A 17761-nucleotide genomic window follows, 5' to 3' on the forward strand; every position below is an offset into this window, starting at 1 on the left:
GTTACAGGGACTTCTTTCAGAAGAAGGGGTGGGGTGGGGAAAGAACATACATATGAGTAATAACATGGCAATAACTATGTAGTCACCAATAGTCACTTTAAATGTAAATGTATTAAATGCTGCAATTAAAAAACATAGGGTGGGTGAATGGATAAGAAAACAACACCCATACATGTGCTGCATACAAGAGACACACTTCAAATAGAAAGACACACACAAACAAATAAAAGGACAGGGAAAGATATTTCATGCAAATGGAAATGAATAAAAAGCTGGAGTCACAATACTTCTATCAGACAAAATAGACTTTTTAAAAACAAGGCTATAATAGATAAGGACATTTCATGGTGATAAAGGGATTAATCTAATGAGGATATGTAAACAGTTATGCACCCAACATGAATATATAAAGCAAATATTGACCAACATAAAGGGAGACATCAACAGTAATAGAGTCGTAGCAGGGGATTTTAACACCCCATTGACATCAATGGGTAGATCTTACAGACCGAAAGTCAACAATGAAATAGGGGCTTAAAATGACACATTAGACCAAATGGATTTAATTGATATTTTTACAGCACTTCACCCCAAAAGAGCAGAATATACATTCTTTTCAAGCACTCATGGAACATTTTCCAAGACAGACCACACGTTAGGCCACAAAAGAAGTCTGAATAAATCTAAGAGAATTGAAATCATATTAAGCATCTTGTACAATTATAATTATATGAAACTAGAAATCAATTAAAGGAAGAAAACTGAAAAACACACAAACACATGGAGGCTAAATAACATGCTACTAAATAATGTGTTAAAAATGAGATCAAGGAAGAAAAGAAAATACTTTGAGACAAATGAAAATGAAAACATAATGACCTCAAATCTATGGGATGCAGTGAAAGCAGTCTTAAGAGGGAAACTCATAGCAATACAGGCCTCCCTAAAGAAACAAGAAAAATCTCAAATACATAGTCTAACCTTATACCTTAAAAAAACTAAAAAAACAATAGCAAACAAAACCCAAAGTGAGTAGAAGGAAGGAAGTAATAAAGGTCAGAGCGGAAATAATCAAAATAGAGTCTACAAGAACCATAAAAAAGGTCAATGAAACCAAGAGCTGGTTCTTTGAAAAGATGAACAAAACTGATAAACCTTTAGACACATAAATCAATGGTACAGAATAGATAGCCCAGAAATAAACCCATGCCTTTGTGGTCAATTAATTGACAACAGAGAAGGAAAGAATATCTAGTGGGGTAAAGACACTCTGTTCAATAAATGGTGTTGGGAAAAGTGGGCAGGTACATGTAAAAGAATGAAACTGGACCCCCTTCTTATACCATACACAAGAATAAACTCAAAATGGATTAAAGACTTAAATGTAGGACTCGATACCATAAAACTCCTAGAAGAAAACACAGGCAGTAAACTCTCTGACATTTCCTCTTTGTAATATTTATTTTTCTGATATATCTTCTTGGGCAAGGGAAACAAAATGAAAAAATAAGGTAAACAAATGGGACTACATCAAACTAAAAAATTTTTGCACAGCAAAGGAAACCATCAACCAATCAATAAGTCAGCCTACTGATTGACAGAAGATACTTGCCATTGATGCATCTGATAAAGGTTAATATCCAAAATCTAAAGAATTCATGCAACTCAAAACCAAAAAAAAAAAATGAGCAATACAATTAAAAAATGGGCAGAGGACTTGAACAGACATTTCTCCAAAGAGAACATATAGATGGCTGATAGACATGTGAAAAAAGTGCTCAACAGCACTAATCATCAGATAAATGCAAATTAAAACCACAATGAGATATCATCTCACACCTATCAGAACAGCTGTCATCAATAAATCAACAAACAACAAATGGCAAGGATGTGGAGAAAAGGGAACCTTCATGCACTGCTCCTGGGATTGAAAATTGGTGCAGCCACTATAGGAAACAGAATGGAGGTTCCTCAAGATATTAAAAATAAAACTACCTAATGACCCAGCAATTCCACTCCTAGATATTTATTCAAAGAAATCCAAAACAGTATTTTGAAAGATATATGCACCCCTATGTTCATTGCAGTTATTTACAATAGCCCTGATGTGGAAGAAACCTAAGTCCACAATAATAGATCATTGGATAAAGAAGATGTGGTGCATAAAAACAATGAAATCTTACATTTACAATAACGTGGATGGACCTAGAGGGTAGTATGTAAGTAAAATAAGTCAGACAGAGACAAATACCATATGATCGCATTTATATTTGGGATCCAAAGATCATAATAAATGAAAAGACAAAATAGAAACAGACTCATGGATACAAAGAACAAACTGAAGGTTGATAGAGAGGGGGAGAGCTGGGGTGCTGGGTGAAAAAGGTGAAGGTATTAAGAAGTACAAATTGGTAGTTACAAAATAGTCATGGGGATGTAAAGTACAGCATAGGGAATACAGTCAATAATATTTTAATAACTATGTGTAGCACCAAGTGGGTGCTAGACTAATTGGCAGGACCACTTTGTAAATCATGTAAATGTCTGACCACTATGCTGTATACATGAGACTAATGTAAACTAATGTCGAATGCCAACTGTAGTTGAAAAAAATAAATAAATAAAAGAGCAGTTACCAGCTTTGTCACGTGAGGCAAGTTCCCTATACACTATTCACTTTCTTCTTCACCTGTAAAATGGTGGTAAGAATAACATATACTGCATAGGGCTATTATGAGAATTAAATGAGTCAATGTATGTTAAAGTAGAGAACTAGCATTCAGATTGCAGTGACTGGCTTGGTATAAGTTTTTGCTGCTGTAATTATAATTATTATCATTGTTTCATGTGTTACTTTCCTCACAAGTTCCTTTGAAAACCAACAATGACCCAGTGTCAACGTTTTATTCCCGGCTCCTGCCCAAAGGTCTGCAAAGGGAGCCTAGTGCTCATAACATCCTGTTCTTATCCCCATCTCTGGATGGATGCATTTACCTATTTCTTTGTGCTGAGTCACTGAATGGGGGGGCCTCACCCAACCTTGTGTTGTTCCCCTTTTAATGTCCAAGGCTTTTGAAACACTGCGTAGTGTTTACCTGGAGGACTATACTTCCTGAAATGAACAGCGAATGAGAGTTAGGATGTAGGAAACATTGTTTTATGTAGGGCTCTGTGTGTGTCATAACACACAGCACCATTGATCGAAGTCCAAGGTAGATTTCCTTAATGCAAAGATCTTCAGAGAGGAGAGGATTCTAACATAACACCTAAAAGTAAAGGTAACACGCAAAAGCATATTTAGTTTTAAAAGAAAAAGCACAGAACTAAAAGTATTGACCCATTAAATACATTGTTCTGTTTTTTAATGTTAAAAATTAATTACTCGTGGGAAGTAACCAAGTATTGTCATACAGTCATGTGCCACATTAAGATGTTTTAATCAATGGGGGGCCGCATATGTGATGGTAAACCAACAAGATGATAATGGGGTTTAAAAATTCCTATCACATACTTATGTCATAACCCTCATAATGTTGTATTGTAGCACATTACACATGTGTTGGTGGTGACGCAGGTGGCAGCTAACCTACCACTATGTCGTATAAAAGTATAGTGCATATAATTACGTACAATACATAATACTTGATAATAAATGACTGTTACTGGCTTATGTATTTACCGCTATGCTATACTTTTGGTAATTATTTAATTGTATTTATTTTTGTTCATTTTATTGGGGTAACATTTGTTAACAATATTATACAATTTTTAGGTGTACAACTTTATAATGTGGGTGTGTACTCCCTTGTGTGCTCACCTCCTGAAGTCTAAGTCTCCTTTCGTCACCATATATTTGATCCCCTTTATGCATTTTGTCCTTTCCCCACTCCCCTTCTCCTCTGGGAACCACCATTCTGTTGTATGTAACTGTGAGTTTGGGTTTTTGGTTGTTTACTTGTTGCTTTTTGTTTTATATCCTACCTATAATTGAAATCATGTAGATCTTGTCCTTTGCCATCTGGCTTATTTCACTTAGCATAATACTCTCAAGATCCAACCATGTTATTGAAAATGGCAATATTTCACATTTTTATGGCTGAATAGTATTCCATTGTGTATATGTATCACATCTTTATCCAGTCATCCATTGAAGTGTGCTTGGGTTTTTTCCGTTGTTTTGGCTATTGTAAAGAATGCTTCTGTGAACACAGGGATGCATATATTTTTATGAATAAGTGTTTTCAAAGTTTTTGGGTAGATACTCAGGAGACGGATTGACCGGTGATACAGTAGTTCTATTCTTAATTTTCTGAGGAACCGGCAACTTTACTGTTTATTGTTTACAAAAGTCTTTAGGTGGAGTTTTTAGGATTTTCTATACATAAAATCATATCATTTTCAAATAGTGACAGTATTACTTTCATTCTCAATTTGGATATCTTTCATTTCTTTTTCTTGCCTGATTGCTCTGGCTAAGACTTTTAATATTATGTTGAGTAGCATTGGTGAAAATGGGCATCCTTGTCTTGTTCCTGATCTTAAAAGAAAAGTTTCCAGTTTTTCACCATTGAGTATATTAGACTGAGGGTTTATCATATGTGGCCATTAGTATGTTGAGGTAATTTCCTTCTATACAATTATGTTTTAATCATTAATGGATGTTGTATCTTGTCAAATGCTTTTTCTGCATCTATTGATATGATTGTATGATTTATATTCTTTATTTTATTTATGCAGTATGTCACATTGGTTGATTGTGTATGTTGAACTATCCTTACGGCCCTCGAATGAACCATACTTGATCATGATGGATAATCTTTTTAATGTATTTTTGTATTTGATTTGCTAGTATTCTGTTTAAGATTGTTGCATCTGTATTCATCAGAGATATTGGTCTGTAGTTTTCTGTTTTTGTGTTATCCTTACCAGGTTTTGGTATTAGGGTAATTTTGGCCTCATATAATGAGTTAAAAATTAATTAGGAAGTCTTACCTTTTATTCAGGTTTTTTTTTTTTTTTTTTTGCGGGTTGGGGGGAGAGTTTGAGGTGGACAGGTATTGATCATCTTTGAATGTTTGGTAGAATTCACTAGTGAAGCCATCTGGTCCTAGTCTTTTGCTTTTGGAGAGGTTTTGGATGATTATTTCTTTCTTTCCTTCTTTCCTTCTTTCCTTCTTTCCTTCTTTCCTTCCTTCCTTCCTTCCTTCCTTCCTTCCTTCCTTCCTTCCTTCCTTTCGGCCTTTTATTTTTTAATCCATTAGTTACCTATCCACTATGTATTCTTTATTAAGACATGTCCTATCCAAAAGGAATGATGTGGGTGTGTTCAAACCAGTTTGCTTCTACTTCTTCATTGCAGTTAATCTTTCCATCCTCCTCCTATTCCTCTTAACACAATTGGGGCATAACATATTATCTTCTAAATCTGGGAATGGAAAAGTGCAGGCCAGTAACAGGAAGAGAGAGATCATCTTCTTAGGAGGGTCAGGCACCCACCCCTGACCTGCATAGAACTGCAGGTGAACCCAACCCTCTCTGTCTGCCGAGAAAGGTCTGCCATGGATCACACCACCTGACACCAGAGGTTTGCAGCAGAAAGTTCTCAGCAGAAGTAGGAATGGGACATGAATTCACAGCCTTAGGTTGAATGGCTCTTGCAGCAAGTCTTGTCCATGCTGCCAACGTGGCTTCCAGAGCTGAAGTTATCACTTTAACGCTATTGGTCATTTGCTCTCTCTCACTCGAATCTTACAACTTTTCTTAATCCTTGCTTTCTTGGTCACCATCTTGCATTTCTTAGAACTTGACTGCAGTGTGGCCTCCTGTAGTGTTTCAGGAATGTTTTGTTTTTCTTCAGAGTAAGCATGTTCCTTGAGCCTCATATAAATGTCTATTTACTTGCCATCAGTACTCAAATTAAATTGTTGGTACCAGTTCCGCAAAGTGTCCCAGCATACTTTATTAATTGAAGGCAAAATGGTTGCCAAGGGGAGGATGGGTTTTGGACAAGCTTTGAACTGTTCACTTGTTGGAGGAAGATAAACTTCATCATCTGTCCTAGGAATCTTCAGGTTGGCTTCTGAGATTGAAGAAAGGCTTGGTTCCATTTGATGTTCTTCATTTGGCTCCTCACTAACTGGAACCAATGTGAGAGTCACACTTTCTTCATCTAATTCAACCTCAAAGAAATCCTTTTGCTGCTATCAAATTTTGAATTTGCCATTCCCAGGATCACTCAGAGGACAGCAAAGCAAGGACAGTTGGATGTTTGTTTCAATTTCCTTACTGCCCATTGGTCTATTTAGATTTTCCAGTTCTTCATGATTTAGGTTAGAAAGGTTATGTATTTCTAAGAACTTGTTTATTTCTTCTAGGTTATTGAATTTGGTGGGATACAGTCCTTCATAGTATTCTTGTATGATCTTTCTATTTCTGTGGTATCTGTCATAATTTCTCTTTTATTTCTGATTTTGTTTATTTGTGTCTTTTCTCTTTTTTCCTCATGACTCTAGCCAGGTGTATGTCAATTTTATTAATCTTTTCAAAGAATCAGCTCTTTGTTGCATTAAGGTTTTCTATTTTTGTTCTCTTTTTTAATTCTGCTCTAATTTTTATTATCTCCTTCCTTTTGCTGACTTTGGGCTTCATTTGTTCTTTTTCTAGTTCTTGAAGATGTAATATTAGGTTGTTTATTTGTGATGTTTTGTTTGTTTCCTGAGATAGGCCTGTAATGATATAAATTTCCCTCCTAATACTGATTTTACAGCATCCAATAATTTTGAACAGATGTATTTTCATTTTCATTTGTTTCCATGTATCTTTTGATGTCTCCTTTTATTTCTTCTTTGACCCAGTTGTTCTTGAGTATCCTGTTGTTTAATCTTTATGTATATGTGGATTTTCTCACTTCATTTTGCAATTGATCTCCAATTTCAAAACACTATGGTCAGAATATGTTTGGTATGATTTCAATCTTCTTAAATTTGTTGAGACTAGATTTTTGTCCCCACATATGCGTATGGTCTATCCTTGAGAATATTCCATGTGCACTAGAGAAGAATGTATAAGCTCGTGTTTTGGGATGAAGGGCTCTATAAACGTTGATTATGTCCTTTTGTCTAATGTGTCATTTAAGGCTGATATTTCCTTATTGATTTTCTGTTTAGATGATCTACCCATATGTGTTGATGAGGTATTTAGGTCCCCTGCTACAATTGTGCTTTTGTCAGTTTCTCCCCTTAGTTTTGTTAGTAGTTACTTTATATATTTTCATGCTCCCTGATTGGAAGCATATATATTAATAAGTGTTATGTATTTTTGTGTTATTGTCCCTTTTATCATTATGAAATGTCCATCTTTGTCTCTTGTACCTTTTTCATCTTGAAGTTTATTTTGTCAGATACAAATGTGATTACACCTGCTTTTCTCTGGATGCCATTTGCTTGGAGTATGATTTTCTACTCTTTTACTTTGAGTCTATATTTGTCCTTTCAGGTGAGATGTGTCTCTTGAAGTCAGCATACAGTTGGGTTTTGTTTGTTGTTCCAGTCTTCCTCTCTGCCTTTTTATTGATGAGTTTACTTATTTACATTTAGGGTGATTATTAATATATGTGGATTTCCAATATCCATTTTATCTTTTGTTTTTGGATAGCTTAGTGTCTCATTGTTTCTTCGCCTTTGTGTTTCTGCCTGTTATTTTAGTTTGGTGTTATTCTGTGATTTTTATTCATCTGTTTCTTCTTTTATTATGTTAGATGTCTCAGTTCTGGATTTTTTTTTTTTTTTGGTGCAGTTACCATTAAATTTGTGTAAATAAAGTTTCATATATACAGTAGTCCTTTTTCTTCTGCATGCATCTTGTTTCCATTCCCCTTTGAAAATTTGGACCTTTATCCCCTCCCCTTTTATGTTTTTGTTGTCACAAATTATCCCTATTTATTCTGTCAGTTCATTTCTGAGTTGCAGTAACAGTTGTCTTCTTATTCTCTTTTTCTTTTTTATGTTTCTATCTCCTTTAACCATTGTGCTATAATAAGTGTATAGTGCCTCATTCTGAGTAGGGATTGCAATTTCCTGCTTCTGTCTATCTGTTAGGCATCTTACTCATAGTTTTGTATCCTTTTGTCTTTTTTGTTTCAGTTAGAATAAGCCTCTTCAGTATTTTCTCTAATGCAGGCCTTGAAAATTCCCTCAGCTTCTGTATGTCTGGAAGGGTGTTTATTACTTCTTTATATCTAAAGTATAACTTTGCTGGTAATTTCTCTCTTTCAATATTTTGAATATTTGCTAACATTCCCTCCTGGCTTGTAGAGTTTCTGCTGAAAAATCTGATGATAATGTAATGGGCTTTCCTTTCTAGGTTACCTTCTTCTGTTCCCTGGCTTCCTTAAGAATTCTTTCTTTATTGTTAATTTTTGACAGTTTTCATTTAGTGTCCCTTGGAGAAGGGCTTTTTGGATTGAGATAATTACGTGTTCTGTTAATTTTTGGATTCAAGGGTCTACTTCTTTCCACAGGAAAATTCTTGTTGACTGTTTATTTGAATAGGCTCTCTGTGCCCTTCTTTCTCTTCTCCTTTTGGTATACCCACTATTCTTATATTTACTTTTCTGGTGGAAACCGGTAGTTCATGTAGAGATCTTTAATTTCTTCTAATTCTCAAATCTCTTCTTCCATCTGAATCATTTCTAGATTTATACCTTCAACATCACTAATTATTTTCTTGATCTGGTCAGTTCTGTTTCCTAATCCCACTGTTTTATTCTTCATCTCTTTTATTGAGTTTTTCAGTGCCAGAATTTCTATTTTGTTCTTTCTTTTTTTAAAGTTCCAATCTCTTTGGCAAAATATTCCTTTTGTTCATTGATTTTATTTCTGAGTTTATTAAACTGCCTTGGTGAGTTTTCTTGCTTCCCCTTGAGTTTTTTCAAAACTACAGTTTTGAATTCTATGTAATTTAAGTGACATATTTCCATGTCTTTAAGTTTATTTTCTGGAGATTTGTCATTTTCTTCATGAGCTGCCTTGTTACCTTGTTTTTTCATGGTATTTGATGGATTAATTCTTTGCCTCGGCGTTTATCGGAGTGAATTCTGCAGCAGGTTGGTAAGAAGAGGTTTTTCTATTGTTTTCCAATAGGTGGCACCAAAGCACAAGTATTTTTTGTTTTGTTTTGTTTTTCTCTTGCACTGTTCAGACTTCTTGGATCTTGGTCAGGCAGTGGAAAATGCCTTGTATTCTTTGGGGAGGTAGGCATCTCCTCCCTGAGCAGGCTGCCTAGGTCACAGAACACCACCCCTGTGGGTGAATGCAGTAGGCAATCAGGTCCCAAGCCCGTGGAATCCAGGGGCTGCCCCTGCAGTGCTGTGAAGGCCGTGGGCAGGGTGGGCCGGGGGAGGTTTCTGGTGTGTATGTGGCTTTGTTCTCTTCCCAGTCATGGTGACTTCCAGACCTCAGCTGTCTCACCTCAGTGTCACTACCTTTGTCACTGGGATTAGCCACAGTGTCCGTCTGACACTGGGAAGTTTGCTTACCAGTTCTCAAGGCTGTATGTATTCTATTCTGTAACCAACACTGCTGCAGTTTCTTCTGTGACCTGCTACTAGGTTTGGGAGGGTGTCGGGGAGATGCGCTCAGAAAGGGTTGGCGGAGGCAGCCAGGCTTTGTGGCTTTGTTTTCTGCCTGGCAGTGGTGGTTGCTAGAACACAGCTGGCACTTATGTATTTGGTGTCTGCTCCAAGGCCCCATCACTGGGTTCAGCCATATTGTGTGCGGATCACTCAGGCAGGAATGCTTGGGGGCCACAGAGAAGTGCACTAGCAGCTTGAATCCTCCCCTCTCCCAAGACCCACAGTGAGCTCTGGGTGGCGTCCGTGGCACCTGTCTCTGCTCCCTTCCCTTCTACTATGTTCTCCCCAATTCACTCACCTTCAGATGTTTCAGTGCTCAGATCTGTCAGATGCGTTTGTGTGGTGCCCAGGTATCCTTTGTTGAATTATAGCTATTCAACTCGTAACTTCAAAGGGAGAGATCAAGGGGACCCCTCATGCTGCCATGCTTCTGTCATTCGAGTTGGTAGTTTTAAATGTACTGGGTTGTTCTTTAAAAAAAGACAAAAAACATTCTAATTGATGAGTATTCATTGGGGACTCTGTCAGTTCCAGAAGTGAGTAGAACACAGTTCCCAAAAGTGCCCCCTGTATCCTGGGAGGTAAAGTGTTGGAAACAGGTGCCATCAGAGTTTGTATGAGAGGTGATCATTCTAAGGATGTTAGAACTAAGCAGGTTTCTCAAGTTCATCTGCCCCGTTCTGGACTTGAGCCTGCTCAGAACCAGTTTACTTGTTATTTGCTCCAACCATGCCATCTTTCTACTCACACCACTTTTTGCCATTTCTCGTGCTTCTCTTTACGCTTTCTCTTTCCCATACCTTCTTTTTTTCTATCTCTTTCTTTCATTCTCTATCATTTTTCTTTTCCTTACCATTCATTTTTCTTCTCCTAATTGTCCTATTTTCCTTTTTTTAAGTACAATTATTCTGTATGTCTCTTTTGTCTTAAAATCTTGATGTTCTACAACTCTTGTAATTCAGCCGATGATTTTAAAGAGGATTTTGGCATACATTTCTCTTAGATGTTCTATTAATAACATACTGATTCAAGAAAATAAAAAGTATAGTGAGAGGGCTGGGGATGGGAGAATGAATTCAATTCAGGTAGGCATTGAATTTGACAGAGGGAGACTGAGAGTTTTGGTGTACGTGTCCAAAATATTGACTGATACATGTTTGTAATTCAATGTTCTGGTAAATTGTACACATTCTTATTTACCATCAGACCCCAGGACTTTGCTTTTTTGGCAGGTAACCAGGTCTAGGGCTATAGAAAAAAAAAAGCTAGGAAACATTTTATGCATTTGTAATGTAAAGAAGTGTTAGTGTTCCACCAGAAGGTCCTTTGGGCTTTTCTTTTACTATCTAAATAGAAAGAAGAGGAAGAGAAAAATTTCCCTATCTATATGAAGTCTCAGAACCTTATGTCGAGTCTGTTGTGTTGAGGGGGGATTTGGCGGTGACTAAAAGCAAGAAACAAAAGTGTTCCAGAATTTGGATTTGCTTTAATATTAACTGTTGGCTAGCTTGGACGTTAAAGATATGTATTCAAAATTGGCTAACTCTGATGTTAAGTTCAGAGTACAGGTTTGTCAGTATAAGAAAGAAGGATCCCCTTTTGATTAACTCAGTGAAGTACAGTGTTTGTCTGGGAAAATGGTTGTATTTTAAGGCCACTTGTTAATACTCTATTGTCATAGTGACATATTTTGGTAAGTGATTATGCCATGCTAGTCTCAATGAGTTTTGTGTTGACAGATACACTCTTAGTTGAGGTGCAGGAAGCAGCTACTGGTAAAGTGGTATCTATGTTGCCTGTTATAAAAACCCCGACTCCCTCTTTCGCTTCTCAGGATACTCGCTCTTCATGGTGGCACCCACTTTCATGGCTTTATCGTTCTTCTGATTACTCCTTTCATTCCTGCCTACAGTTACTCAACACATATTTTAAACACCTCTGTGTGCCAGGCCCTGTTCTAGAAGCTAGGGGTACAGTAAGGAAGAACAAGAAATCGACAAAATCTCTGTCTTCTCAGAATTTGTTTTAATTGGGTAAAAGAGATAACAAACAAGTAGGCAAACAAGTGAATTGTAGAGTATATTGGGTGATATGATCCATGTTATGAAGAGAGTGACAGGGAAGTACTAGGGAAAGGGAGGGATTGCTACGTTAAGTAGAGTGCAGGGGAAGCTGGAGCAAATCCAGAGGGAGGCACAAGGAAGGGCGGCCATGCAGATACCCCAGCACTGCGGCAGAGAGCATGGCTGGTATGTTAAAGCAGCAAGAAGGGCAGTGTGGCTGGAGCACAGTGAGCAAATGGAAAAGGCAGAGGTGGTTAGAGGGGTCTGGGAGTGTGGGCAGATGAAAGAAGGCCTATGGGCCCGGGTAGAGATGGTGCTTTAATTTAAGTGGAATGGACACTTTCAATGTAGTTTAAGAATATGTTATACAGTTAAAATAATATGTACCTGTTGTTTTTCTATAGCATTGTCACACGTATCAACTCAAATGCTGCTAAATTGGGATTGTCTAAATTATCCCCAGCAGTGACTGCTATATCTTGTCAGGTGTCTGGTCTGGATGACAGTTGTGGGTGGTGAGCCATGTCACTGTCAAGAGACAAACTAGTCTTCAGCTCGCCACCAGCTGCTTGTGTTACAGGCCTCAGGTTTCTTATCTGTAAAATGTGGAGGATGGAAAGAAGCGTGGTGTTCAGACTCTGATCCATGGAGCACTGGGGATTCCTGAGGCCCTTTTATTTAGTTTTATTTCCATTTTTTTAAATCTTCTGTGCAAATTCCACTTAGAAGAAAGTGTCCCCTAACTTTAAAAAAGTCCCAGACGTGGTTATCCCTTAGGTTTTCCAGCATAAAGCATTTGCAGTCACATGGTCTCCCAAATGACAGATGAAGGCTCAAAATCTCATATTACTCAGTTCGTCCTGGTTCATTATCTCTCATTGAAATCGGATGGTAAATTGTCAATAGTTAGATAAGACACTGGAGATCTCATCGTTCACGATTGGTGATTTGTACACACTTAAGCTAAGTGAATAATATAAAATGTGAATGTCTGAGCAGGTATTTTGTGGCAAAAAGTAGAAGCCATCAATTGAGAAAAGTAATTATGATGCATGTGTCAAGAAGGGCATAAGCCTATTCTCATTTTAAAAGTAACTAATGACATGAGTATTGGTCATTGTGTGTTTTGTATACTGAAAAGCAGTCCTTTCTCATAATACGCAAGTCTAACAGGAAGATAAACTGGGCACATTGGGTACTTACAGTTAAAGGTAGATTTTAATTCATTTTATTTTCTGATCGAAGAAAGGAGAAAATTTGTTCTTTAATATATTGACTATCTTCTTCCTTTCCAACCCAGAATCTCAACCTGCTGTTTTGGAAACTCTGAAAAATTGTTCAGATGCTGTTCAGCAGGTAAGAAGATCTTATTAGGATGTTGAATCCCTTTCTCTCTTATTTGTCTTAAGTTGTGACAGACTCTGATTTCTCTTCCAATTTGCCCAGCTATCTAGACCACCCTTGTTTTAGTCAGCCTGCAGGGGAACCAGGAAGGGAAGGTTTTCTTCCATTTTAGACTTTGCAAACAAAATTGGCCTTGAAGTGGAACTGAGAACGAGCTTTTCAGAAACTGCATCATTCTATATCCAGCCAAAGAGTTGGACCCACAGCAACTGGTTCCAGCAGGAAATGGTGACCTATCCAGGAAATATCCTGTGGAGATATGCTTGGCCAAACTAATAGTCTCATGGACATGATTTAAAAAAACAAAGAATCTGTCAGAGGTTTTCCAAAATCAAGTAATATTCTTAAGTTGCTTTGGTGGATGAAACATTAGTTAGTGTCTGTTTACCTCCCATAGAAACCTTTTTTCCCATTACTCAAAAGCCAAATTTTATGTCTTTTTTTCTTGTACCAAAAAGGACTTACTATTAAAAGAACAAACAAGAAAAGAGATACTTATGTGAAATAGTAATTGTGGATAGCAATTGCTCTTTTGGATATAAAACCATCTTTGAAATTTATTTATATATTCTCCCAACTATGCTTTTGAAAATGACAGTATTAGAAATTACTAAGTAAATACTAAGTTAGAAGAGCGTTTGTTCTCTTGAGTGTGGTCTCGTTGAAACGAGAAGACTCCTACCTGAGTTCTGGGCTCAGTCTATTTCTGGTTAATGTGTGATAGCATACATAGGCTATTTGGGGCTTAGTGTTTTTCTCTGTAAAATTAAAGGATTTGATGATTTTTGAGAATTTTCCAAGGGTAAAATAATTTCCCTTTTTAAAAGCAGCAGCACTGCATCATACATGAGAGTCGTGCTCCCCCTGGAGGAGAAACGAGAATATAACACTGGTCAGGAATTTTCATTTTATAATTTAAGGGTGCTTTTCAAAAATTCAGCTACGTAAGTTGGCCATTATCTTAAGAGTAAAGATATTCTTAGGGATAGTGTCAGAAAACAGGTTTTATTAGCTTCTTTTTGTTAGAGCAGAGACCTACATCAGGCTGGGGTACTTGGAGAGGTGCGGTAGACTCAGCTGATGGTTATCTAATAGACCGTGTGATGATTAGCCAATAGTAAATTTGATTGAGGAAGGAAGATTACTAGAGGTAAAGAGAAATAAAGTCAGAAATAATTCAGAAAAATAGTGCCCTCAAAATATTCTTTCATTATTTTTACAGCTTTAAAAAATTTTTTTGAGATACGACTGTCTATATATATTATTTGGGATAATATATTAGATTTTTCTAAATTCTTATTTCCATGGCATATATTACTGAATTCTTTGTTATATATGATAATGCCAATGAAAACCTGGAAAAAAAGTATTCTGTGCTATTAACAACAATAAACCATATACAACATTGCTCTCTATATTAAGATTCCAGCTATGATAAATATATATAAATGAATATATATATATATATATATATATATATATATATATATATATATATATATATGTATATATAATTGTAGTGATTTCCAATTTTTCTCGAGCTGTGAACCATGGTAAAATATACTGCAATAAGCAGATAACTTGATGAACTGAGTGATTTAAAAACATGATGTTACAGCTTAGAAACTGAAGGGTAAAATAGATTGATTTAAATGTCATACCTCCTCCTTTTCTTGTTGCTAGTGAAGTGGTAGATGTCAGAAAATACAATTAAGTAATTGAGACGTAACAAATTTGTAAAAAATCGAGGTTAAACACTCAACAATGATATCACTTACTTTTGGAATTATTGACCCTTTGTCATAAATTTGTTTTATGGACCAGTTCTTTCCTTAGATGATCTGTATGTGTTTTGTAAGAGTCTAAAGTAACTGGCCATAAAAGTGATACAGGAAACTAGAATTAATTACCAATCTACTGTGCACCTATTTTTTTATTGTATTGTCTTATGCAATTCTTATAATAATCCTTTAAAGTAGCTAATTATAATTTATATTTAATTGATAAAGAAAATGATGTTTGTAGAAGTTAGCTTGCTTATGGTCACAAAATTGATAAAGGATAAGATTCAGGATTTGAACATAGGTCTGTTTGACTTTTATACCTTATGTTCTCTCCACTATGGTAAAAATTACACTTGTACCTGGGTTATTGTCCTATGCCTCTTTAATACTCTCTCATTCTAAAATCATTAGATGGGTGAGATAAGTTTACTTTAAAAGTTATTCTATTATATTTAAACTATACCATTTATAATAGTCAGGCATCAAGATATATTTTAGAGGCATAGAGACCATACACATTTTTAAGTTTTACTATAACTTTAGTGTGCTAAATTGTGTTCATTTTACTAACTTTAGTGCTTCACTACTCTACAGAAAATTTCAGTTTTATTTTTCGTGTAATGCATCTTGCTTTTTTCTTCTTAGTCACTAGATGGCAGTTCTGTATCTCTGTAAACTACCACTGCAGAAGGAAGCGAGAGGTTCTAAGCCACTTTGCTCTGTATGAATGATGAACATAAGAGGTTTTCTGGTCTGTCCGAGGCTGCCTGTGTTATTCTGTGGTCGTAATGCTAGATGTCCAGGACTGCTTAGTCAGAGGCATGAAGCAGAGTTGGAAAGCACCCTCTAAGTTTTTCTTCAGATGTGATTTCAGGCACCTGTTCTCTCAATCTGAGCACACTGGAATTTATTGAATGAGTTTTGACTTTTACTCTATCCCTGTAGTTAATAATTCTGAGAGCTCCCCATCCCTAGAAAAAACACATGACTCATAAAGCCTTTTCTCAACTACAAGGAGTAGAAGCCTGTGGTCTTGCCAGAGAGTCGATGCTTAAAGCAAGTACAGCTGGCAGAGCTAAAAGAAAGAACTATAGCTACTGCTTGAGCACTTTTTCATTGATGGCCCTATGGAATTAGGAAGTCTTAAAATAAAACTGCATTCTTTAGACTTCACTTACTGATTATTTTTATTTCAAGTAATATGCTCTGAAAGTCTATGTCTAAAGAATTATTTCACCAAACTGAAATAGGACTTTCTTTCAATTCTGTTTTTTATTTGTTGGTACTTGAAATAGTATTTAAACTGTAAATACCTTTACATTCTGTAATATGTAAAGAGCAAAATATCAATTATAGTCTCTAAAAACATTTACTCCTTGTTAAAGATTAATATATAGTAGTAAGACTGGTTATCACCCAGTTTTTAAATTATTTTTTTGCTTTTGAAATGATATAAAATTGTGTTTTGAAGCACTTTCCTAAAACTCTTGATACCTATTTTATGTAAATGGACTAGTTGATAGGTAAGTAGAATAAAATTTGATCTTTAAAGACTCTAGTTTTGTGATAAGAAGTGATAATTATTGGGCAATTGAAAGTTGGATGTCACACATTAAGATATTTATTAATTGTGAATAGCCATGTATATTAAAAAGTGACAGATAATAAAAAGAAACAGAAAAATATCAGTGCTCTTACCCCATATGTTATATAAGTTATATGTAAATAAATTATCAAAGGTCAGAAAAATGATTGCGATTTGAGATAACTGGCAAAATCCTATCTCAGTCCAGTTTTAATCTCCTTAGAAATTGCCTTAAAACTCTTCTCTTGGGATCCTGCTCTGATAAGTCCTCCTGGGTCTCCTGAATGCCCAATTTACTTGCAAACTTATCTGAGGAACTGAATATTCTTTTCCATTTGTTCTCTGTAAAGTATCTGTTATACTGCTCTTTATATAGTGATCATTCAATACAATTTATTATGAGTTTCAGAAACATCCTTATTTATGAACAAATCAAAAAAACAGCTGTGAATCGTGTGGGGTAGCCTAGTTAACGGTGCTGGAGGGATTACTCACATGTGTCTTGGTATAGAAAAGTTTAAAAAGTAAAAGAAGTGTTAGCCAGATCAAGAAAATTTGTTGGGGTGGGTGTAATTCTGAAGGAGTAACGATAGAGATTTATAAAAACAAGAAGCCACTTGAATTGTGTTAGACTGTATTAGACATATGAAAAGACTGGAAAATAACACATTGTTTAATGTAATTTTCTTCTAAACTCTAATGCAAAAAGTAATATGAATTTACATGGTAATTATAATCCAACAAAACAACAGTTCACAAGGCAAGTAAACAACTGAAATATAAACCAGAGTAAGAAAAATAGGGGTTAAAGGGGAGAGGGAAAGAAACGGGGGTCAGAAAACATGGGTTAATCATCTTTGAAGTTTATCTCGGAGTCTGATCATTCTTACGCTTTTACCCAATGAGTCTGGGGATGAGGAAGGTGAGAAAGTGATGGTTGGGAAGGGAAGAGACTCAAGGATACCCATGTGGACGCACTGATGTTGAAAATGGGTAACATTTTGGCAAGGTGTTTATCGTAATACGTTAAAGGGAAGAAAGGGTTTTCCTGGAAAGTACATTTTCATTTTGTGGAAACTCCGACTAGCTCAGAGAAAAAAATTACACATTTTAGCTTTAGAACTAAAGAAAAAAAGAGAAATAGTTCTATCAGTTTTAAGAATGAAAAACAGTTAGCATCAGGAAAGCAGTTACAATTTGAGATGAGAAAATGAAGAAATAATTAGATATCACACGTTGTTTTTGCTTTACCTAGGCTGGTAGGGGTTGGCAGTGAGATGAACTTGTATCTTTG

At 36.0% G+C, this 17761-nt stretch overlaps 1 protein-coding gene and 1 pseudogene across 2 annotated transcripts in view; one reads left to right on the forward strand and one right to left on the reverse strand.

The window, feature by feature from the left end:
• FMN2 (formin 2) overlaps positions 1-17761 on the forward strand; it is a 318182-nt gene that overhangs the window by 79104 nt on the left and 221317 nt on the right. The window contains exon 4 of one of the 2 annotated variants that reach the window (XM_019746843.2): positions 12995-13050. The exons of the other annotated variant lie outside the window; for it this stretch is intronic. Coding sequence (XP_019602402.2) covers positions 12995-13050 — 56 coding nt within the window. The remainder of the gene's footprint in view (positions 1-12994; positions 13051-17761) is intronic. 2 annotated transcript variants of the gene reach the window in all.
• LOC109455317 (developmental pluripotency-associated protein 2) lies at positions 5343-9749 on the reverse strand (annotated as a pseudogene).

This window comes from Rhinolophus sinicus, linkage group LG12, assembly GCF_036562045.2.
Source record: "Rhinolophus sinicus isolate RSC01 linkage group LG12, ASM3656204v1, whole genome shotgun sequence".
Lineage (NCBI taxonomy): Eukaryota > Metazoa > Chordata > Mammalia > Chiroptera > Rhinolophidae > Rhinolophus > Rhinolophus sinicus.